Here is a 22,724-nt window from a genome sequence, read left to right as displayed (position 1 = left end):
ATACTAGTATAATAATAATAGTATACTATTATACTAATAGTATACTATTAGTATACTAATAGTATACTGATAGAACTATTATAAACTAGTATAAACTATCCAATAGGATAGTTTATATACCAGCACAAAGGAGCGGAGGGAAAAAACCGCAGTGCTAAGATTGTACACACTGTAGTTTTATTACAGACAAAGTATCAAATTATATTTGTACAGAAACCTGGAATCTGAGGAAGGCTGGGGCTTTCACTAAACTCCATGAGAGAGGACTGTGAGCTGCATACCTGGGAAGGTGTTCCATCCAGGAACTTAAAGTGCTGCTAATGTGAACCTGGTCTCCAGGATATACAACTTGTCATCTTAGCACATGGTAATCAAGGTAATGTCAGTACACTGTGCAAAGCCTTGAAGTTTTGCTCCAGAGATGCAAAAGGAATGAGCACCTTTGTAAAAATGGATTCTGCATGTCAAAAAGGCTGTAAGCATGTTTTATGGATGGAAGTGTTTGCTGCTTTTTCAGAATAGGCATTATAAACCTGAACCAAGGTTGATCACTATCACAAACATTGACTTAGACCAGATTTGTACTTCCTATTTCCTAAGCCATCATATCACAGATGGAGAAAGAAGAGCAAGAACACCTTTTGCTTCCAAGAGACAATGCTCTAGCGCCCTGAAATCAAGCAAGACAAGCCAAAAGCCTATTGCTCACCCAGCTGGGAAAACTGGCAAGGACTGCTATTGATGACCATGGACTCCAGCTAAGTGTATTTTTGGGGTTTTGGCAGGCTATTCTGGCTACAAGCTAGAATCAATTGGTTCAGGCAGATTAGTGTTGAAGATATTTCCACAAGTCCTGGCAGGTGAGCCCTGCAGTCTGCAGAACTCTGCTGATGACTGGGGGATCTGACCACGCCTTAAGGGGAAACTCTTCATGTGCTACAGCATCTCCTGAGCTCAGGGATGGTCACCTCAGCTGTCAGCAGGTGCCTGAGGTGTGCATGCCTGAGTCACAGCTGATGCAGTAGAGTGGGCCACACAACCTTCACTGTCCAAAGCACTAAGCACAGCAACAGGAGATTATTCATCCTGTGGTGCATCAGCACCAGCCTCAATGGGGAGCCAAGCTGTCCTCTGTATAATTAGCACAACAGGCCTGATGTCCCTCTGCACCACAGCACATGCTAGAGACATCCCACAGCAACCCACAGTGCGTGTTTTCTACCAAACCAAAGAATCTAAGCCCTTGTGAGACCCAGCCCTCATCTAACTCCAGAGGGTTGGTGTCAAGCCCTCTATATGGGGAAGCCACCAGCTGACCACAAATGCACTCTTCAGAGGGGTCTCCCCAAGGGCACTGTATCACTGCAGAAAGGAAATAGTAAGGTTTCTGTTTGGCACAGTTACAGAAATACTCCCTGTCCCTGCAGAGGAGCAGCTCACCTCTCCACTCCTACCTAAGGCTGGGAGCTGCAGCATGATGGCACCTATGGCAGGAGCAGCATCTTGCCAGCATTTCTGGTCTCCAAGAGCAGCCATACCCAAACACCACCCACAGCAAGGAAGCTAAAACCCTGTTATATACGGGCCTGACAAATGCACAGCCACATCTGCCTCAAGGGAAAGGAAATCTCACTGCCTTGGAATGCACTCCAGCCATGGAAAATGGAGAACTTATCCCTACTGATGAGGAGAGGTGCACCAATCTAAAAAAAAAGAAAAAAAAAAAAAATCCTTCCATCATGAGCTGGAAACTTCTGGACTGTTAAATTACGAGTTTTAGCAAAATATCACATTGAAAAATACAATTCTGAATTCCAGAGGCTTCCTGATATATTCCTGAAACCAATGATTCACTGTTGTGATATACAAGATAGACTGCACTTGGAGGGGAAAAAAAAGCAGCACCTTTTAAAGATTTATCTACGAGGCTTATTAATATTTAACAGGGCACCAATGCGGCAGAGCTTAGAGAGAACAAACAAGGTAATCCAGTTTCTTGTAGGACTTGGCCCAGGCAATTTTAAGTTTAACACAGGGAGGGATAACAGAAGCAGCTCCAAGCACCACGTAAGGGGCAGGTCTGGAGAAATGGAACAGAACATGAATGCTAGGGCAAGAAGCTGGCTGAGCAAGAAATAAAGTACATTTAGTGGCAATAATACCTGCTAAAACAAAAGCTTTTCAAAATGGAGCAGGCAGCTGCCATAAAGCAGCTCATGTTTTCAGGTAACACTACATTTTTTGGGTGTTCCTCCACCATAGGAAGAAGCCTGTCCCTCATCATCAGTCACCTGTATTAGTGTGGACATTGCTCTGGCGCCAAGCATTATTGCTGTTCAGAGAGCTTCTACCTGCTCCAGGCATTCCTGTTCCATGGGTGCTTTGCTCCTCAGGGGTGCTGTATTGTGTTCCCACATACCCACCTAGGGTTCAAAAGCAAGTATTTGGAAGGGTCAGAACAGGGATAAAAATCCCAAATTTCCCAATTCCTGAAATGCTCCACTAATTTAGAGTGTACATAAAGGGGTTGGGGTAGATGTTACTGCTCCTGCTGACTAGAATCCAGCTCACCTGGTCTCTCCAGGTCCACTTCAGAGCTCCTCTCTGCTCTGCTGCTGTCCACCCTAGTGAGAGTGTCCACTGTCCACCAGGCTCTCCCAGCCCAGTAAAAATTCCTCTCAGTTCCCCAGACAGGGTTATGGAGTGAACTAGAAAAGTGTCGTGGGCTGCCAGGCATTTCTCAGGCTTACTTTCCCTGAACAACTTTCACAGCTGCTGGTACCAACACTAACACGAATCCTGGTTGGAAAACACATGTTCCAAGCTTGTCTCACTGCATGCTGCATACAGGAGAACAATTTGAACAGAAGGCTCAGAGTGTGCCTTCTGCTTTCACTTATTACTTTGGACAAAGTGTCTTTTGAGATAAGCAGCCCTTTAAGATAAAGCTGGCTCCATGTGCTTCCTTTTCCAGGGCACACATGTGTGACTCAGCCAGAGTTCTGTGCAAATCAGACCCTCAAGATGAGATCTCAGGCTTACGTCTGACATTAGCCAGAGAAATAGAAATAAAGCCTGATGAAAATAAGGCAGGAGGTAAGTTTAAAATATGATCAAAATCAAAACCAAGGCAACGTGTGTTCATGTTAGACTGCTCAAAAGCCAAAAGGTATCAACTTTGAGTTCCTGGCAGTCAGCACCAAAGCAAGAACATGGACAGTTGACAGAAGAGGAGAGATCCCATACTATGGGCAGCCAGTGTTGTTACACACTTCACTAACACCTCCACGGAGGGGACACCACAGAGAAAAGCCACAGGAAAGCCCTGAGCCCAGCAAGCAGAGACAAGGACCTTCAGATGGGATAAGAGAGCTCACAACCCCTTCCCAGAAAGCTGCTGGCAAGTCATCATCACAGGCATGTACAGCAGCAGTAGGACATCCACACTCTGCCTCCACACAAGGCTCCAGGACATACTGCACACCAAAGCAGCTGATAGTCTTTGAGAAGGCTCCACGGTCACCTCAAGGTTTGTTCTTTGCAGAGATTAATTGGACAGACATGACCAAACACACTTTAGAATACAAGCTGAAAGATATAATATAGCTATTTCTGCCAAGGCTGACACATCACACTGGAAAAAGACCTCTTCCCCCCAAAAATGGATTTGGCACTTTCAGTCTGAATGTAAAGGTATCAACTCAAAAATCTAACTGATGGAAATTACAAGTTAATGTCTTTTAGGGTAATACTATAAAGTCTGACTTTGACATTTTATTATTGTAAATATTTGCCTCTTTGATTTAAATTGAATTACTATGCCAATTCTTAAGCTCTCTCCTTTCACTGCCTTGTTTAAAATCTAGCCATCGTTTCAGTTTGTGGGCCTCAGAGACAAAATAATCTAAAGAATCAACAGCTTGAATGCATACCGGAATCACACCAGGTATATTAAGAACAGAGTTCCATTCTCAGCACAGCCTTCAGTGAAAATAGACTTTCCTTCGCACATACAGCGTATGTAAAAAAAGAGGGCTTTATAAAGAAATTGAGCTGCTTGTTCCAAGAAAAATTAACCATATATTTTTCCCCAAACCAGAAAAAGTCTTGTAAAAGATCATACAGTGGAATCATTACACTGAAGCTGCTGAGATAAGATTTATGACAAGCATTATCTTTTTGAGAAACTGATCTGAACCTCACTTATTTCGAGTTAATTGCATGTTATTTGTTACAGCTGTTATTGTTCCCCCCACAGCTGCAGGCATTCTTCTCTCAAACACACTCAACATGCATACTCATGATAAATGTTATTTTTAACATTTCTGGACAGTACTCAAAAATATACAACCCACTCAGACTGGTTTAGCACATGCTCCTCTGAGCCAGGCTGCCATCGTCCCACCAAGCCGACAAGAGCAGGTGTATCCCAGAGACATCAGTAATCCAAATGGTTTACTTTTCATTCTTATGGATATTTACACACATACCCCATCACAAAAGCATTGTTTAGCCCATGACTGGCTTCTAGTTTCAAAGAAGTTTAGCTTTTCAGAAGTTAATATTCATTCAATTCTATACACCTCTCTAGGAGAGCTAATATGAAAGCTGGATTAATTTTACTACAGCTTCTAGTTACTCAATTTCTAAAAGAAGTATTTGCAATGCAGGAAGCTTTTACTGCCCTAGACATAGCCATCTTGTGCAAGAAGGATCAGAGAGATGTTTAAATGCAGCCTCAGGACACAATGCAAAACAAAGATGCTGGAGCCGCCACGTAACCTTGAACAAAGCTACACCACTTAAATGACTGATGTTGATTGGACAGGGTTAAAACAACAGCTTTACACAGCTCATAAAACATGAGCTAATTTTAACTTCATTCTTTGCCTCCCCACAATTACCAGAGAAACTTTTTAAAAAGCTAACTTTGCAGCTGAAGAGACAGCCTGAAACAGAATGCCGCTTTTGGAGAGACAGCAGAAAACTGCAACCCTCACATCACGTGTGACCACCCGCAGATACTGGAGCTTCTGCACGTAACTTCAGACACTGCTCTCACCCTGAGCAGCCTTTGAAACAGGGAAGGTGAAGGAAGAAACAGCAGTTCTCTAATGAGGGCAGTAAGTCCTAATAACATAGATGGGAAGAGACTTAGGAAGAAATTTCCAGTTCAAGTTGATTTCTTACTGAAGTGACATGTTTCACAAGGAAAAAAAAAACACAACAACTGACAAATCTCATCAGCACAGGCAAAAAAGAAGCATGTTGCAATTACTGTGTTGCAGTCAGTGCTGTGTGGGTGACGACAGCCATGCTGAACTATGCTTAGAAAAGAGGAAAGGAAGTAAGAAAGACAAACTGTGCCCTTAAGCCCTGCTTGTTGGGCCAGGTTACATGACACAGGGATGTTGCTTAGTTCAAAGGTTCCTAAGAAGGTTGTGAAATCTCCTTTGACAGCTTCCAGAAACAAAAATATACTTGAGAAATACCCCACTGCCCCAGTTTCTCTCCCCAGTTACTAAACACATTGGAAGCCTTTATATAATGTATTGACACCAAGAATTCCAGCTGCTTCACATACAACCCATACTAAAAATAAGAAAACACACTGATGAATGTAGAGGCCTCTGCTCTCCTAGGTAAAAAAAAAAAAAAAAAAAAAAAAAAAAAAAAAAAACAAAAAAAAAAACAGTTTTCAGGTATTTCCTACTAGTATTACCCACCCCAGTTCCCAGGACTCACCCTTCCTACCATCGCACATCTTTGTTCCAGTAAAAATTTTTCACAAAGCAGCCTTGTAAAATATTTCTTTCTTCAGAATCCTATACACACTGATCAGAAGTACAGCAGAACTTTATTCTTTGAATGAGGAAGAACATCCAGATCCAGCAGTTGGATATCTGCTTACAAAACTTACTTTGTCTTTTTTTAACCTGTCATCATATCTAAGCAGGGTACCAGTTTCAGGTTACTCAAGGAGAAATGTTAGGATGGAACAGGTTTCCTGAACACACTATTTGTGCAACATTTGTTCCACAGTAAGACCACCTCAGAAACAAGATTTAGAGCAAACCGAAAGGATTTAGTAGTAGTAGTTAAAAAACCTATGGAGGAATTAACCTGCTGTCCCATGGCTTTATTCTTCATTGCTATTAGAACAGCCTTAGTGCTCTTCCTGCTGCTTCTACACCTCTCCAGAGGCAGCTGGACACATGCTTTACCTCTGAGGCAGCAGTGAGTATAGCCGTCAATTTTGAGGACGAGGACAAACTACAAAACTCAGAGGGCATTTTAATTAATAAATACCTGCAATTAGGGCATGTAAGACTTTAATCAAATTGCCTGAGAGAATATTGGTGTAAAAAATACCCTGTTGTCACCTTGAAACTAGAAGCACTGGAAAGGCATTCTCACCTGAGCTGTAATCTTTCAGTTGCAAGTCCTTCACAGGTGTCCCATCAGGCCCTCGGAAAGCGTTGAGGATCTAGAGGAAACATGAGATCCACTTCATCTCCAAAATCAAACCTCCAAACCCGAGATACTTACCAATGCACACTTGTGTCTCTCCAAGGGTTCTGTCCTTTCTAGGTTTAAGTCTGTTACAAACAGACACACTTTCTAGCAGAACTGTCACCAAGTTTTCAAAGTATTTTGGGGTTTTGTTTGAAGAAGTGAGCACCATTTACACCACAATTCAACTGTTCAAAGTTTAATTACGCTGATTTGTGCTGGCTTTGCATGGAAGTGTTTTTTTCAAGAAAATTATAGCAAAATCAATCAGTGATTAGTGAACTAGTCACTGGGATCACTACTGACCAGCAATCAGTGAACCAATCACTTGCTGGGATTTCTCTGATTTTAACCCTGTGTGGAGTCAGAGAGGAGTGTCATCTTCCTAGTGGCTTTACCAGATGTCAATATTCAAACCTAGTCACTGACTGGTTTTGCTATAACTTTCTTGAAAAAAACATTTCCCTGCAAAACCAGCATGTGGTTTCAGCCAGATAATTCAACTCAGATCCTTATTTAAGGTCAAAGATGTCCTACTGCCTTTAAGAAAATCAAAGTACAAGGGCAAAGTACAAAGTACAAGAGTCTTGTCATCCTCTGAAGGGCAATGTTCCTGCTGTGAGTTCTCCTTTAGGAAGCCTCAGAAGATGATCACTATAGCTAACCCTAGCAAAAACTGCTGCATGTAGGGGTTCTCATGCTTGGAACTTTCACCAAATAACCAAAAAAACCCAAAACTGAGGTCCTAATTCATAGTAGAAGCTTTAGGAAATGAAGCCACTTTCACCTTGTAGCCTAAATCATTTTATGGTTTTTTACTAAAAGCAGCAGGAACAGTTGACATCTTTTCCATCTTTGTAAGATCTCATTTAAGCAATTTCAAGTAACTAAGAACAAACAAATTCACTTAGACACTACACGTCTTCTGAGCCCAAAATAGTAGTAACAATATTTGGTATACATAAAGCAGTGATGAAGCAAGGCATGTTACAGAGTCTAGAGTCAAGGCTTCTAGCTATCAACACCCCACATGCAACCACAGGAAAACTCATCACTTCTAGAACCCCAAAAACCCAGAATAATCAGATAACAGGTAACATTGCAATGACTTCTATTTTTGGATTTTCCCCTGGGGAAATGACAGACCATCTGATATGCACTAACCAGACTTAAAAGTGGTACATTAGAAACCCTCAGTAGAAGTTTCTGGATGAGAAACATCCCACTTACATCATCTTTTGTGGCAGTTTCAGGCACTCCTCCTAGTCGAATGAGCTTGCTTGGCTTCACATACTTGGGGCAGGTCCGGTAATCTTGGTCCTTGAGTTCATACAATCAAGATGGTTTTAGAAATGAGAGATGCTGCCTCAGAAGACACACAAGCAATAGCCAAATAAAGCAGGGGAAAATTCAAAGGCAAAGGTCCATAAGCAGCCTGATTCAAAGCTTTAACCCCTGTTGGAGATTCAGGGAGCTCTGGAGGTGCTCTTCATATGCTCACTGAGCTGTATAACAAGATCTAGCTCCAGGAAAATAGAATGGGCAGATCATATTTCTGTTTTCCTGCAGTGGGAGATTCAAATTCAATAGCAGTTATTCACTCAATAGTTACCACTACCTTCAGGTTTCCAAGATATCTCTGAAGGAAAACAAAGCATGTACAAGAACAGCTGCACACAAGCCCACCCAAGCCATAGGTTCTCTCTGATACTGCTCATAAGCAACATGCAGGGAAAAATAACAAAGTTTATCTGTAACCACTTCTCCCAACATCCTCTGTCTGCCCATTTTCAACTTGGGAACTTTCTGAATGAAATCTGGTTCTACATATTTAGCAACTCTCACTTGCTAAAGTGCACTTCTCTTGGGAAGTGTTTCTGAGCTAGAAAGAGTACCCATTAAATAACCTGGAGCAGAGAATGATCTCAGAGAAGGAAGGCGAATTAGAACAGAACTAAACTGATGGGATTTGGATGAAGACTCCACCCAACTCCCTCCATTTTTTGGCCAACACACATTAAAGAGAGACATCAACTGACAAAACCACCTACCTGAAGGTTCTTATAGGGCCTAGAATCTTTGCTGGGTTTTCCTTCTGCAAAGGACTTCCCATGTTCATAATCAAACATTTGATGCCCCGGCAGCCGGTGATCCACATCACGATATTCCATGTTCCGGTAGTCTGCATCTTGCCTCCCAAGGAAATCCAGGTCACCTTCACCCTTTAACCCAAGATCAGAATCGGATCTTTGCTGCTCCCCCCCAGAAAGCTGCTCTTGTTGCTGCTTGTTAGCAAAGGTCTGAGGTTGCTCCTCTTGGTCCTGAAGAGTAGGCAGAGGTCCACGGCTATTTTGGAAATTGTGCGAAGTGTCATCTTCAAGACTCAGTCCCAGGGATTCGTCTTCTCTGGCTGGTGCTTCTGAGTGTTGAAATTCTCCTTTTTGGCTACCAAAGGGGCTTCTATCTAGACTAAGTGCAGACTCATCTCTTTTGCTGTTGCTTAAACCACAGCCCTCTCTTTCTGCTAAAGTTACAGTAGATTGGTTGTGCCTAAAATCTACAAGGCTTTGATCCACAGAAGGCATTTCCCTGTCTGAAAAGTCCATGGGAGGAGCCACATCTCTGCTCCTAAAATCCTGGTCAGATCGGGATCTGTGCCTATTTCTGAAGTCTGAAGATGGTGCATTTCTGCTCCTCAAGTCCAGATCAGAGGTGCCCACACCTCTGAAGTCCAAATCAGGTACATCCCTATTTCTGAAGTCTGAATAAGAATGTTCTCGGCCCCTGTAGTCCAACTCAGACATGTCTCTTGCCCTAAAGTCTGAATGAGGCCCATCTCGACCTCTGAAGTCAAAATCATAAGACCCCCTTCCTCTGAAGTCTGATGGAGGTTCCTCCCTGCCCCTGTAATCCATGTTATGTGCTTCCCTATCCCTGTAGTTCATTCGGAACGTGTCCCTGTTCCTGTAGTCCCCTGAGGGAACATCCCCACCCCTGAAGTCCATAGGGGGTCCTTCTCTCTCCCGGAAGTCTCCGGAGTACATATCCCTGCCCCTGTACTCGGAAGGGAGTGGCTCTCTACCTCTGAAATCCATCTGAGACTCATCTCTGCTCTGGAAGTCAGGTGGTGGGAAATCCCTGCCCCTGAAATCATGGTGCCCATCCCCACCTCTGAAGTCACTACGTGGTCCATCTCTAGCTCCATAGCTGAAAGAAGGTTCCTCTCTGTTGGCAAACTGAGGATTGAGGAGGCCTGAGAGTGCCTGGATATCAAAAGGAAGTGATTTTCTGCCAGAGAAGTTGCCAGAGTGTCTTTCTTGACCAAGACTATCAAGGGAAGGAGGATATTCCCTGTTCCACCCGGGAGCAAACCTTTCTTCTTGGCTCCCACTGTAGAAATAAAGACAGTATTATTCGTAACGTGCTTAAGAGTCTGAAATCTACACAGCAGCATATTCTTCTCTAAACTTTTATAGAGCTGTGTAACAGTCTAAGATCCGCAGAAGATATTGATGTTTGGCAGTTTAAGATGAGGCAGCATACGACAGATGTGAGAAAGTAAACTTGGGTGCTCCCATTTCAGCACAATTTCCAGAAGCACTCAACAGGGAATACCTGCAATATTAATGGGTTAATGATGGTAGCAATCCACATAGTCCTGCACTGCACACAGCTCTGCAGCTGTCTGAGGTGCCAGCAGCTGGTGTGTTGGTTCATTAGCATCACCAGCACATGCCTGTGAGGAACCCAGGAGCTTTGGCTCTCTGGGTGGTATGGAAACAGCTAACTTAACACATCATCCTGAGGCACATGAAAGCAGAGGTCACCAAACAGGCTTCATTGACATGCTACAAAGACTCGTTCATGCTTCCTTGTGCTGGAGTCCAAACTGGCAAATTCTGAAAGCCATCAATTCAGACACTTAGGGTGCCTCACAGGACTATGCCAACAATCAACATCCAAGATATTCCTGTGCTCATGCCTCCAGGCTGTCTTACACAAAGTTCACAAGACTATGTCTCCATAAATGTGTCCATAAAAATGCTCAAGAGGAAGTTCCCTCTTAATGCAGTTTTTCAAAATCCATTGGGGCACTTTTTTTTTTTTTTTTTTTTTGAGATGGAACTATCTGATTATTCATATAAGCAAGGCTCCAATACATTTTTTAAAAAACAGAATAATGCAGTATCAGCACATTTTAAAATAACACCAAATGCTACCCAAAGCAGTGGACATTTCCTTAGCAACTACAGCAAGTCTAGTTGTACTGAGTTTCACTACAGAATCACTCACCAAGATTAATCAAAGCGTACACAGATTTCCTAAGGTACATGGTCCATTTCATCACCATGCAGAATATCAATTAAAAGTTGGATCAAGGTCAGCATTCCCCACACAATACATTAAGTAATGATGCCAATAAAATCCACTTAAAAATCAGCAGAACAGCACTACTGATACCATCACAAGACACAATCACTCCCTCATCAACACTGTTACTACATATTCTGGAGGATACTGATTTTCATCAGCCTTCTCAACATATCACAGTAGACAATTCTTTGAAGTATTCTTCTTGTAGAAACCTAAGGCGTGCCATGAGCAGTACCTTTATCACACTGATTTTCAAGAGACTGAGGCATACGTATGAGCAAAGGATGAAAGAATTATGTGCAACAGAGGAAAATTTTAGATTTTGGTGGCTTCATTTTTATACCCAGCACTCTCGTGTAAACACAGCTCCCAGTAACAACCAGAGGAACACAAACTAATAAAAACATTGTGCTGTGCAGGTCAGCTGCACATGAATCTTTTGAACAGTTGCAGTGACATTCAAAAATGTCTTACAAAGGAGTGTATGGGGATATAGACTTTTTGCAAGTGCATGTAGTGGTAGGACAATGGGAAATAGGTTTAAACTGAAAGAGAGTGAGTTTAGATTAGATACCAGGAGTAAATCCTTCCCTGTGAGGGAGGTGAGGCCCTGGCACAGGTTGCCCAGAGGGGCTGTGGATGCCCCCTCTCTGGAAGGGTTCAAGGCCAGGTTGGATGGGGCTTGGAGCATCCCGGGATAGTGGAAGGTGTCTCTGACCACGGCAGAGTTTGGAACAAGATGGTCATTAAGGCCCCTTCCAATCAAATCATTCTGTGATTCCACGATATATGAACTTACTAACCTCATGGAAAGAATTAAACTCTCAAAGTTTTCATAAAATCATGTGTGCAGTGAATGTGCCAGTATTTCTGAACTAATTTTCTTCTCTTACAGGTGTTAACAGCACATCACCTTAGGTCACCACAGCTAAACTAAGTATCACTAGAAAAGGTGGTGTGGAGAAGGACTAGAAATATTAAAATCAGCAGTTGCTTAAAAACTAAATTAAAAACTTCACAGAAATGCAAATACCATCAATTAACTCATCTGTTCTTTGGCAATCACAACTAGCTCCATAGAGACCTCACAACTTCTACCAAAACAGTAAACAGAGTTCCCAAGCTTATTGTATGGCTTAAGAATGCTCCTGAAATAAATTGTACATTCAAGTACTTACCGAAAAGATCCCATTCTGTTGCCTTGTCGATGGTCTCCCCACATTTTGATCTTGTCTGGCAGGCTTCCAGAAATGGTCAAATCACTCTAACAACACCCAGACACCACAACCTATTGAACAAACAACAGGATGATAAGCCACAAGGCAAAGAACACACTTGACATGAGAAAAACACTGCTGGTTAGAAGGGGTGTGTGTAACATCTGATCAGGATCCACAGATATACAAGACCACACTTGGGCATGAATGAATTCAAGTGTTGCATTTCTCAACGTTCAAATTTGTAAGTGTCAAACAACTCCTGAAATCAAACTGTTAATATGGTGGGCAAACAATCTGATATCTGCTTTGATTAACATAGAGGTTTCCAACATACTGCGCTGTCTGACACTATTCAGGGTGCAGCCAGAAATGTGAGAACGCCACCATCCATAAACAAAAAGGACAGCTGCCAAACAACAGTTTGCAATTAATGTTTAATCCAAACTATTTCTGCCAGAAGCCCTTTGCTCTTCAAGGAAATTATCACCACTCCTGGTCTACCATGAATACTCTGCCCTCAGAAGTATGTAGATAAGGGAGGAGGTTTTGCCAATAAATCATGACAGGCACTGTTCTCCAACACTGCCCTCATCAAGCAGAGTGACGCAAGTAACACTTGCCTCAATAGAAATCTAAAATTTCATCCACTTCCTCCCACCAATAGAGAAGGTGAGGATTTCATGGCGATAACCAAAGCCAGAACTTGAAATAGGAAGTACTTCCATCTTGCCAGAAGAAAAAAACAAATACTGCAGCAGAGCATGGAGAAAACTGAGGGAGATGGCAACCTGATGGCCTCAAACCCTGCTCTGGCCAATCCAGCTGCAGTGGTGCAAGAGGGCTGCCATGTCACCAGACCAAGCCTGGGAGACCTGGTGCTTACATGCTGCTACAAAGCGGGATTATTTAACTCCAGTGGTTGAGGGGACAGAGGACAGTACCGACAGTCACTGCCAGGCTTGGCTAGAGCAGCTCTTGTCAAAGAAAGGCACACAAAGTCCTGTTTGTTCTCTCCTCCAAAGGTCAGTGCTGCCATAGCAGAGGAGGCAGGTCAGCAGAGCAGGTTATGACAGACCTTCCACCAGGGAGCAATTCCAGATGCTGCTGCTGGCAGCTGTCTGTGTTAAGGAGCTGAGGCAGCTGCTGTGCCAAAAGAGAGTCCATGCTCTTGCCAGGGTCCACTACCCACCAGGGAAGGCTCAGGTGGGAGCCAGGGACAGCAGGTTCTGGCAGAAACCAAGCATGAATAAGCTGAGGAAAGTAACCTGCAGAACCACTGTTGATCCATCCATGGACCCCAATGTCACTTCCAAAGAAACAGGTTCATTCCATTGGCCATTCAAGCCTGAGAGTACCAGTCTGCTCACATTTTATATGGCTCTTGATAAAATGCCCTGGTCCCAAGGATTTCCTCCATCTTTCTAGGAGGAAAAGGCTCTTTCTAAGAGAACAAAGACCACACCCCCTTCATGGCAAGGGTAGTCAAAGGGAGATGGTTCCTGTCGTCAACCAGCCCTTTCATCCAAGATCTTCTGCAGCCTGCAGACCTTGCATTTCTTGTTCTTCCCTTCCAGATTTCCTTCCCCCACTCCAGTTCTCCTTAAGCCAACAACCTTACTGACACTTACAAAAAAAAATAAAATTCCTTGCCAGCTGGAAACTGTTTAGACATAATATTCAAATTATCAGACACGGAAGAAAAATACCACTGGACAGCTATCAGGCCTGGCACAGACCCACTGAGCCATGCAGCAATCTCTGGGAGTGTGAGGTCATGGTCCAATAACACAGGGAGCAGCCCCCACTCAGCCTGATCTGCTCCTTGCCTCTGCCTTTGGCAAAGCATCGGGTGTAAGTTGTGCCAGCTCGTGCTTTTCTGGGTCTGCACCACACATGACCCTCACAAGAGAGTTATATTTAACCCAGGTCACTTCAGCGATACACTTTACCACACAACCCCACAAAACAAGGTGACAGCAAACTGCAGGAAAGGGACAGAAGGGTCTTAGCCTGGCTTCTACCGATACCAAAATCTCCTAAAGGTACACCCTGCTACAACTGCTCCAAAAAAAGCACATCATGATGAGATACCGTAAGGATTCACCCTTCTGCCACAGGCAGGTATCTGCCAGCTTGGGCTCCCATCTCCCAGCTCACAGGTAAATACTGGGAGACAAGTCAGTGTGAGTGAGGCTGTTTGCCAAAGACACCCCAGGCCACCAGCAAATCAGGGCAAAAAGCCACCTGCATGCTTGGAACTGTGCATCCATTAATTTTGTCACACTCTGGTCACAACCAAGTGTTTGAGGAGATGAAAACAGTTCAGTCACTGGCAGAGCCCAGACCAACAGCCCTCCAGGACAATAATGAGCTGCTACAATTACCCGGAACATTTGGGAGGCAGATATGCATCATCTTTCCCTATTCCTATCCCAGCTGGCGCTACTTCCTGGTGGCAAACCCTCAGCTCTACCGAAGATACAGAAGGCACAACTAAACCAGGAGAAGCTCTTTTGTGGTTTTAGTTCCTCCAGTGACTGGTGGTCACACAGCCCTCCCAGGAGAGACTGGTGGAGCTGTGGAAGCTCCCTGGCAATTACACCCAATGACTTCCTCAAGCCCCTGCCCTCCTCGGACAACTCTGGGGTAGTTCCTGACTCCACTTCCCAAACTACACAAGCCAAGCCTGACAGCAAACCCTTGGATCTCTCATTCCAATTTATATCCTGCTATGGTAAAATAATGGCTTTGATCATGGGAATTGTGCAGCTGAGCCAGACTAAGTAACTGACCTTCTCAAGGACTAAAGACATCTGTCAAGGGGTCGAGTGGGAAATGCCAGCACAGCCCTCAGGTATCTCCTCACCAATTTACACCCAACTTCCCACTTCTTTTCCAAATATGGGGGAGAGAAGGGTAATTGGTGACAGACTGGGTGCTATTTTTAGAAAAATACTCTGATATTCAGAGTTTCTCTCCAAACATATTTTGCCAAGACTTGGTATTTATAGACCATGAGGAAATCAAACACAGAACTACACACAGGCACAGAGGAAGCAGTTTGCTGTGGAACAACTTCCTGCACCCAGTAAAGCTTTTGTAAGGCTGAAGACAGGAAAAGGCCTCTGTGAAATCCAAGTACTGCAGGAGGTACAAGAGAAAACTATTCCCTAAAGATACAGAAACTGCAAGTAGCCAAGAAAGCCAGTTACATCCAATGTTAAAGCAGGAGATCCCTAATTCAGAAGAAATATCAAAAGCATGTCACTGACATGTGAAAATGAAGGGAGAAGGAACCATTCTGGCTCTTAAAGGTGTCAGGCTGGAGGACTTTAATTAAAAAAGGGGATGTGAGTACATTTTATCTGTATGATGCTTCTAAAAACATGTATTAGAGACAATGAGGTGAATTTCTAACACACACCCCACCTCATTACTATCCTGACCTTGCTTGTCTCAAAACATTTCACAAGTGCGTTCCCAACCAGTGGATGTTGGGAAAGACTTTCACATCACCAACACTCTGGCAGGATAGGAAAGTGAATTCCACCTTCAGCAGCATTGCCAAAAATAACACCACACAGCAGCAGCAACACCAGCCCCTTGAGGTGCCAACCGTTTGTAAAAACAGAACATGGGAGGTCACTGTCATCACTCTCAGTCTTTCCTGACACTACCTTACCTGGCCTCCACCAGAGCCAGACCACATCCTGCCTCCACCTGAGCCTTTACTAACAGCCCAAAATCCCATTTAGCCCATCACATGGGATTACATCTGCTAACACACAGCTCCCATCAGATCCTCTGCACCCCAGCATAAATCCAGCCCACTTTGGTCCATCCCTTTTACAACCACAAGCATTCCGAGAGGACACACATATGACCTGGTGCAAAAAAGGCCCTAATCCTGATCAGGGCCTCAGAACAACATCGAGATACCCAGAAACACCACAACTGCTGACAACGATACACACGTGGCAGGCCCCAACACCACCATGTGGGACACCGTATCCTGATCCAGCGGCCGAGCATCCCAACCCCACAACCCACATCCCACTGGGGCGTGGGGTCCTGAAGACACCGAGCCCACGGCACGCAGCTGCGGGCCCATAGCTCCAGGACCTGCTGCCTCACGCCCCGCAGCAGCGTGCCCCTCACAGCCTCACTCTGTTCCTGCATCTAGCGTGACCCCAAAACCGACAACCCTCCCCGCCCCCATCCTCATGGACTCCGCAGCCTCCCCTCCTCCACCCAGGTCAAGCCCACCCCGGGAGCCCCTCGGGACACTCCTCACCCCTCTCACCCCACTGAGCGAGATCCCCTTTATTCCAGGAGACCCCTTTATCTCCCAGGAGACTCTCATCACCTCCTCCTCTTCCTCCTCCTGCTCCGCCGCTCCCGCCTCGCACAGGCCCCACAGCCGCCACGGCGAGAACCCGGAACATCCGGCTCCCTCCTTCCCGCGGGCTCCCAAGGGGTGCTGGGAATTGTAGTCTCTGTCGCCCCGTCGCTGCCGCCCCTTCTCAGGCGTGTCTCTGCGGCTCACGGACTACAACTCCTATGATCCGTCCTGGAACGCACCGCCTACAACTCCCATGATGCCCTGCGGCGGGTCGCCGCGATGGCGGGGGTGTCGTCGCGGTCGGGGCCGGGACCGGGGGTAGGGCGCGAGGTGACTGCCCGCCGCCAGCTCCCAGCCCTTCTCCGACCCGCCTAGGCCGTGCCCAGGGGGCTGCAGGACGGCCCCAGGAGGTGCCGCGGAGGTGGGTCCCTGCGCTTTGTCCTTAAGGGGGGTCCTGGGCCTGAGTCGTGTCGGGGCTGCAGGAGCAGTGACACCTCAGTGCTGAAGGGGGAAGGGTCGGGGTGGGTCCGTGCTGGGCCGGGAGGTGGTTCTGGGATGAGTCTCGCCTGCGGGAAGGTCAGCAGGGTGAGGAGGAAAGGTGAGGACGGAGCCCTGAACCACTCCCCGGCACTCTCCAGGGCTGTCACAGACTCCTCCAGTTGGGGACAGAGCCCTTATCTGTTCCCTAGTACTCTCCAAAGCTGTCACAGGGGTTTGTGGGGTAAGGATTTAGCTCCCCGGTGGGAGGATGGAACTTTGAGCTGTTCCCCAACACCCTTCAGAGCTGTCACAGGACTTTGTAGGGGCTTGTCTGACTCCCCCAGGTGCAGCGTTAGTTGGGATTGGGTTTGGGAACAGAAAGTGTGCTGGGGCAGAGCCTGCGCTCCATGAGCTTCCCTAGCAGGCAGCTTCAGAGGCACAGGCTCTTAGCCAGTCTGCGTGCCTCCTGTTGCTTTTGCTTGTGCTCACTTTTGGGCTGGTTTTCTCCCAGGGAAGGGAGGAAGGAGCAGGCTGGAGGCATGGCCTCTGCTGGAGAGGGCGCCCAGCTCCTGGGGTGACACCACACGTGCCAGCTCAGGAGGAGTGTCACCAGCCTCGTCCCATCGCAGCCACCTAACCCAGTCCAAGGAGGGTCATAAATCCCTCCCTTTGCAAACATGAGGCCTCTGGGATCCCAGGTGTATGGGACAAGCCTCGTCCAGGGCCGTGTCCCCTCCCCCTCACTACGCAGGGAGGCCAAGCAGTTTTCATGGGGGAAATCGGGGCCAAGCCTGGATGAAAGGTGCTGTGGCTGCCTGAGAGAGGAAATCCTGATGGATTAGAGCAGCTTTTCTGACATCTCACCAGGGCTCAGTGCTGCCTGCTGAGCCAGCGGAACTGGGCCATGGGTGCTGGCCTGGCCCCACTGGAGAACAAAGCATTTCAGGATTTGCTTTGAAAAGTGAGGGGACACAGGGGTGACACTGTGGGTCATGTGCAGGTCCTGCCCCGAGGAATGGCTGCAGATGTCCACAAAAAGAAAAGCTGGGAAGTGACCAATGGGTCCCTGGCACCGGGAGATGGCCAGCACACGGAGAGGTCCGAGAGCCCCACGCCAGGACTGGCACAAGGCACGGAGCCAGGTATGGAGCACAGCTCACCAGGGGGAAAAGAGCAACTCCTCATGTGGGCTGGGACCTCCACAGCCCTGTGGGCAGGAGGAGATGGGCCCACTCATGACTCCCCACGAGCAGGACCCTCACGCCCAGGATGCTGTGGGATGGGGAAAGGAGGCAGGCCCCCTTTGCATCTTTCTCTCAGCATGGGGGATGCGTGGATGAATGCTGCATGGCCTGTTGTTCCCAGGGGCGGGTCAGGAAGGAGCCATGTTCGTGCACACCCGTTCCTACGAGGACCTGACCAGTCCCGAGGACGGGGCAGCCACGGTGCAGAACCCCGAGGAGAGGCAGGGGGAGCCGGCTGAGCAGAGCAGCATGGAGCAGATCAGCAAGGACTTCAGCGAGCTGAGCACACAGCTCACGGGCATGGCCCTCGACCTGGAGGAGGAGATGAGGCCGGGCAAGGAGGGGAAGCTGGAGCCATCCCCGCAGACCACCCGCTGTGACTCAGTGCTGTCAGGGAAGGAGGAGGAGGACGTGACCATGGACGCCTGGCGCTTGCACCGGAAGCACGTCTTCGTGCTGAGTGAGGCAGGCAAGCCCGTGTACTCCCGCTATGGCTCTGAGGAGGCCCTGTCCAGCACCATGGGTGTCATGATGGCCCTGGTGTCCTTCCTGGAGGCTGAGAAGAACGCCATCCGGTCCATCCACGCAGGTACTGCCCTGGGGGGCAATGGGGTGAGGGGGGGGGGGGGGCACAGCCTGCCACCATGGGCCACGTCAACTGTCCCCAGAGGGCAGATGGGTGGCTGTGAGGAGAGGCTGCAGCCTGGCTGTAGCCCCAGGGAGGCAGGCTCACAGGTCTGTCCCCGGCCCCCCGGGGACTCCCTCCCAAGCAGATGGCTACAAGGTGGTCTTCGTGCGGAGGAGCCCGCTGGTGCTGGTGGCAGTGGCACGCACCCGGCAGTCAGAGCAGGAGATTGCCCACGAGCTGCTCTATATCTACTACCAGATTCTGAGCCTGCTCACCTGGACGCAGCTCAACCACATCTTCCAGCAGAAGCAGAACTATGACCTGCGCCGGCTTCTGGCTGGCTCTGAGCGCATCACCGACAACCTGCTGGACCTCATGGCCCACGACCCCAGCTTCCTGATGGGCGCTGTGCGCTGCCTGCCCCTGGCCGCCAGTGTCCGGGACGCTGTGAGCAGCAGCCTGCAGCAGGCCAAGGCCAAGAGCCTGGTCTTCTCCATTCTGCTGTCTGGGAACCAGCTGGTGTCTCTCGTGAGGAAGAAGGATCAGTTCCTTCACCCCATTGACCTCCATCTGCTCTTCAACCTCATCAGCTCTTCTTCCTCTTTCCGGGAGGGTGAAGCCTGGACTCCCATTTGCCTCCCTAAGTTCAACTCCAGCGGTTTCTTCCATGCCCACATCTCCTACCTGGAGCAGGAGATGGACCTGTGCCTGCTGCTGGTCTCCACTGACCGTGAGGACTTCTTCACTGTGTCCGACTGCAAGCGGCGCTTCCAGGAGCGCCTGCGGCGGCGGGGGGTGCACCACGCTCTGCAGGAGGCCCTGCGCACCCCCTTCTACAGCGTCGCCCAGGTGGGCATCCCTGACCTGCGGCACTTCATCTACAAGTCCAAGAGCTCCGGGCTCTTCACCAGGTGAGCCCCCAGGGAACCACTGGGCCAAGGCCATGCATGTGGCATGGGCCAAGCCCCTTCTCCAGGGGGTTAACGGGGTGCTATGTTCCTGCAGCCCCGAGATTGAGGCTCCCTACGTACAGGAGGAGGAGAAGGAGAGGCTCTTGGGGCTTTACCAGTACCTGCACAGTCGGGCCCACAACTCACCACGGCCCCTGAAGAACATCTATTTCACAGGCCCCCGTGAGAACCTCCTGGCGTGGGTAAGGCCATTGGTGGGGTTTGGTGAGCCTGTCTTTTCTGGTCCTGTGGTGGGGAAGGGGGGTGGCAACACCACACAGCACCAGTTCTGTGGTCTCCGGGGAGGACCCCAGCCTTGGTCCTTTTGTGGATGAGCCTGCCCCTGTGTGAGGGAGGAACAGGCAGGGGTGGCAGTGGGAGCTGGTGAATTCTGGCACCAAGGGCTGTGCCATGTACTGTCGTAAACTCAGTGCTGTGGGGAATATCCACTCTGGGGACAAACCCCAGGGTTTGGTTCTCCCAGTTCTGAGCAAATCAGATGCCACCCATTTAGAGTACCCCACTGCCACTTCATGTCCCTGCACTGGAGCCCCTCTGCCCATTGCTGGTATCCCATGGTGGGGAAGATGAACTGCCAGCCCCAAGTGGGGCGCAGTCCTGTTCCCAGCATGTGTCCTGTTCCTACTCCCAGGTAACCAATGCCTTTGAGCTCTACATATGCTACAGTCCCCTGGGGACCAAGGCCGGCGCCATCAATGCTGTCAACAAGCTCATGAAGTGGATCCGCAAGGAGGAGGACAGACTCTTCATCCTCACGCCCCAGACGTACTGATGGGCATCACCCAGGGCATGGACCCAGCTGGAAGAGCCCCCGCTGTGCTGGGGAGCCCATTCCCAGGGGTTCCCAGGCTGTGTGTCCAGGGGAGAGGCATATTGGGACCCCCAAGCACAGGGAAACCCCACCTGCAGGACTGTCCAACCTGGGTGTTAGACATGGGGTGCACAGGGAAAGGGAAGGGGATGAAGAGGACTTTATCTCAGCTGCAGGCAGTGCCCCAGCTGCAGGGCTGCTCTTCCTCTGCAGTTCCCAGCTCCATCCCTTGTTGTGGGGGTCCTGGAGTGGGGCTGCTGGTACCCTAGGTTACTGGAAGGAAGCAAAGCCCCTGGGTTCTGCTCCCTGTGCCTGGCATCTCTCTTCTGTGACATCCTGTGGCTGTGCCAAGGGTGGGGGTCCCCAGGGGAGATGTGGCAGCACTCAGGGGATCCCTATGTTGCTGTGTCCGCAGATGGCAGGTGACACCATCCAGGCAAGGGACAGGGCTGGCCTGGGGCACACACTGCTCCTCTCCCTGCTTTGGGGGATCTGGACGCCTGCAAGTGCCAGGGAACCTCTGCAGTCTCAGAGCAGATTTGCCCCCTTGGCATCTGTATAAGCCTGGACCCTTCCCATTGTGGCTATGAAAAGGATGTCTGTCCCTAGGGATGCTGGCAGGCAGGGTGCTCAGCCTGCCCCAGCTGAGACAGTAGGGTCCTGCCCACCTCACTACAGGACACAGAGCAACTCCAGAGAGCCAAGGAGACCCCCTTGGTTCAGGGCCATAGTGTTCCTCAGCCCATGGGGAGTTTTCTCCTTGGCACAGGAGCACCAGTCCCCCAAACCCAGCCCCTCCAGCCAGCTAGGCTGAGCTTCCTGTGCTTCTCTGACCACCCCAGGCACTGGTGTGGGGCTGAGCACCTGTAAACCACCCAACTCCATGTTTTGGAGCTGTCTGAATAGTGCTGGAATAGGTGTTGGAGGAGGGGCAGAGCTGTCAGGGTGACACCCCTGCAGAGAGGGAGCTGGGAAGGATCCAGCAGGGGTAGGCAGGGATCTTGCTCCTTTATTTAGGCTCCTTCCAGAGTGTAATCGCTTGTCTTTGCTCATAAACATTATCTGGACCCTAAGTTAAGTCTTGTTGCATTCCTGTATGTTAACTGGAGTGGGGGCTGACCAGGCTGTGGAGGGGAAGTTTGTTCCAAGTTTTGGTACGGTGCAGTCCAGCCCCGGGGATCTGTTCGGAGCCAGGAAAGCTGCCTGGGAGTGGTTCGAGACTGCCGGGGTTGTGCTGGCAGGAGGCGGCGCTGGCTGGAGACTTGGAGCGGCAAAATTCCGGAGCTGGGCCGGCCACGGCCAGCTCATGTCGAAACCGAGCAGAGGCGCAGCCGGATGAAGGAGCTGTTGGGTAAGGCCCAGAGCCAGCGGAACTGCCGGGCCTTACACAACACGGGGCGGGAGCCTTGGGAGGGTCGGGGCTGGCCAGGCGGCAGGCACAGCTGATTTCGGCAGGCTCAGCCTCTCCAGGGACCAAAGTCCCCAGCGCCCTGCTCACCTGGAGGAAAGGTCTATGTACAAAGCTGGGATTCATGGCCCCAGTGTCCGAGGGCAGCAGGGCATTTGGAGGCCAAGTCCATGTATGGACCGGGATGTAAAGGATCTTCGCGCATCCCTATGAACAGCAGTCACTCCCAGAGGTGCTGGCACCTCCTGCCACTGCACACAGCCAGGGACATGAGACACTGAGTGGACACAACAGAAATAACCCTCACAGCTGCCCTGGCAGAGCTGCTGCTCTGCCAGCCCTGCTCTTTTCTCCCAGCGGGGAACTCCAGTGCTGAGCCTGTACCCTCCAAGGCTGCCCTGTTGGCCTGGAAGCGAGCAGCGAACGCGGTGACACCGCAGGAGCTTAAGGGAAGTGGCAATTCCGATTCCATGTTGTCGGGGTGTCAGTCGTCCCTGTGGCAGCGGGGCTGGGGGCTGCGGCCGAAGGGCCGAGGGGTATCGACATGCAGGACCGCACTCATACCCAGGTCTGCTGCTGGCAGCCACCTCCTAGCCACGGGGATCCCCCGACGGCCACCCGGACATGCAGCGGGCAACCGAGGCACTGTGCTAGCCCTGCACCCGTGTTCCGATCAGCGGCCCCGACTCACACCCGTGCGCCTCTTGGGCACTGTGGCCAGCCGTGTCTGTCC

General features: G+C 49.0%; 2 protein-coding genes across 2 annotated transcripts in view; one reads left to right on the top strand and one right to left on the bottom strand.

The window, feature by feature from the left end:
- RBM6 (RNA binding motif protein 6) overlaps window positions 1-16,572 on the bottom strand; it is a 58,431-nt gene extending 41,859 nt beyond the window's left edge. Inside the window, 5 exon segments of the mRNA XM_066327097.1 lie at window positions 6,418-6,487; window positions 7,744-7,833; window positions 8,565-9,903; window positions 12,066-12,175; window positions 16,474-16,572. Coding sequence (XP_066183194.1) covers window positions 6,418-6,487; window positions 7,744-7,833; window positions 8,565-9,903; window positions 12,066-12,109 — 1,543 coding nt within the window. The 5' untranslated portion in view covers window positions 12,110-12,175; window positions 16,474-16,572.
- A 61-nt stretch (window positions 16,573-16,633) lies between these two features.
- MON1A (MON1 homolog A, secretory trafficking associated) lies at window positions 16,634-21,656 on the top strand. The gene is made up of 6 exons (XM_066327055.1): window positions 16,634-16,870; window positions 17,930-18,071; window positions 18,295-18,762; window positions 18,947-19,712; window positions 19,807-19,954; window positions 20,404-21,656. Exons 2-6 carry the CDS (start codon window positions 17,945-17,947, stop codon window positions 20,542-20,544), a joined length of 1,650 nt encoding a protein of 549 aa, XP_066183152.1. The 5' UTR covers window positions 16,634-16,870; window positions 17,930-17,944; the 3' UTR covers window positions 20,545-21,656.
- Window positions 21,657-22,724: the final 1,068 nt, after the last annotated feature.

Source organism: Sylvia atricapilla, chromosome 11 (genome assembly GCF_009819655.1).
Source record: "Sylvia atricapilla isolate bSylAtr1 chromosome 11, bSylAtr1.pri, whole genome shotgun sequence".
NCBI classification, from domain to species: domain Eukaryota; kingdom Metazoa; phylum Chordata; class Aves; order Passeriformes; family Sylviidae; genus Sylvia; species Sylvia atricapilla.
Note: the sequence above shows the minus strand (reverse complement) of the source record. Positions and strands in the feature narration are given on the sequence as shown.

Bases quoted from the DNA above. Each gene is read 5' to 3' on its own strand.
- MON1A (XM_066327055.1), top strand. From the start codon at position 17,945: ATGGCTGCAGATGTCCACAAAAAGAAAAGCTGGGAAGTGACCAATGGG. The intron at 18,763-18,946 runs GTACTGCCCTGG...CCTCCCAAGCAG, and splicing joins CATCCGGTCCATCCACGCAG to ATGGCTACAAGGTGGTCTTC. The intron at 19,955-20,403 runs GTAAGGCCATTG...TCCTACTCCCAG, and splicing joins GTGAGAACCTCCTGGCGTGG to GTAACCAATGCCTTTGAGCT.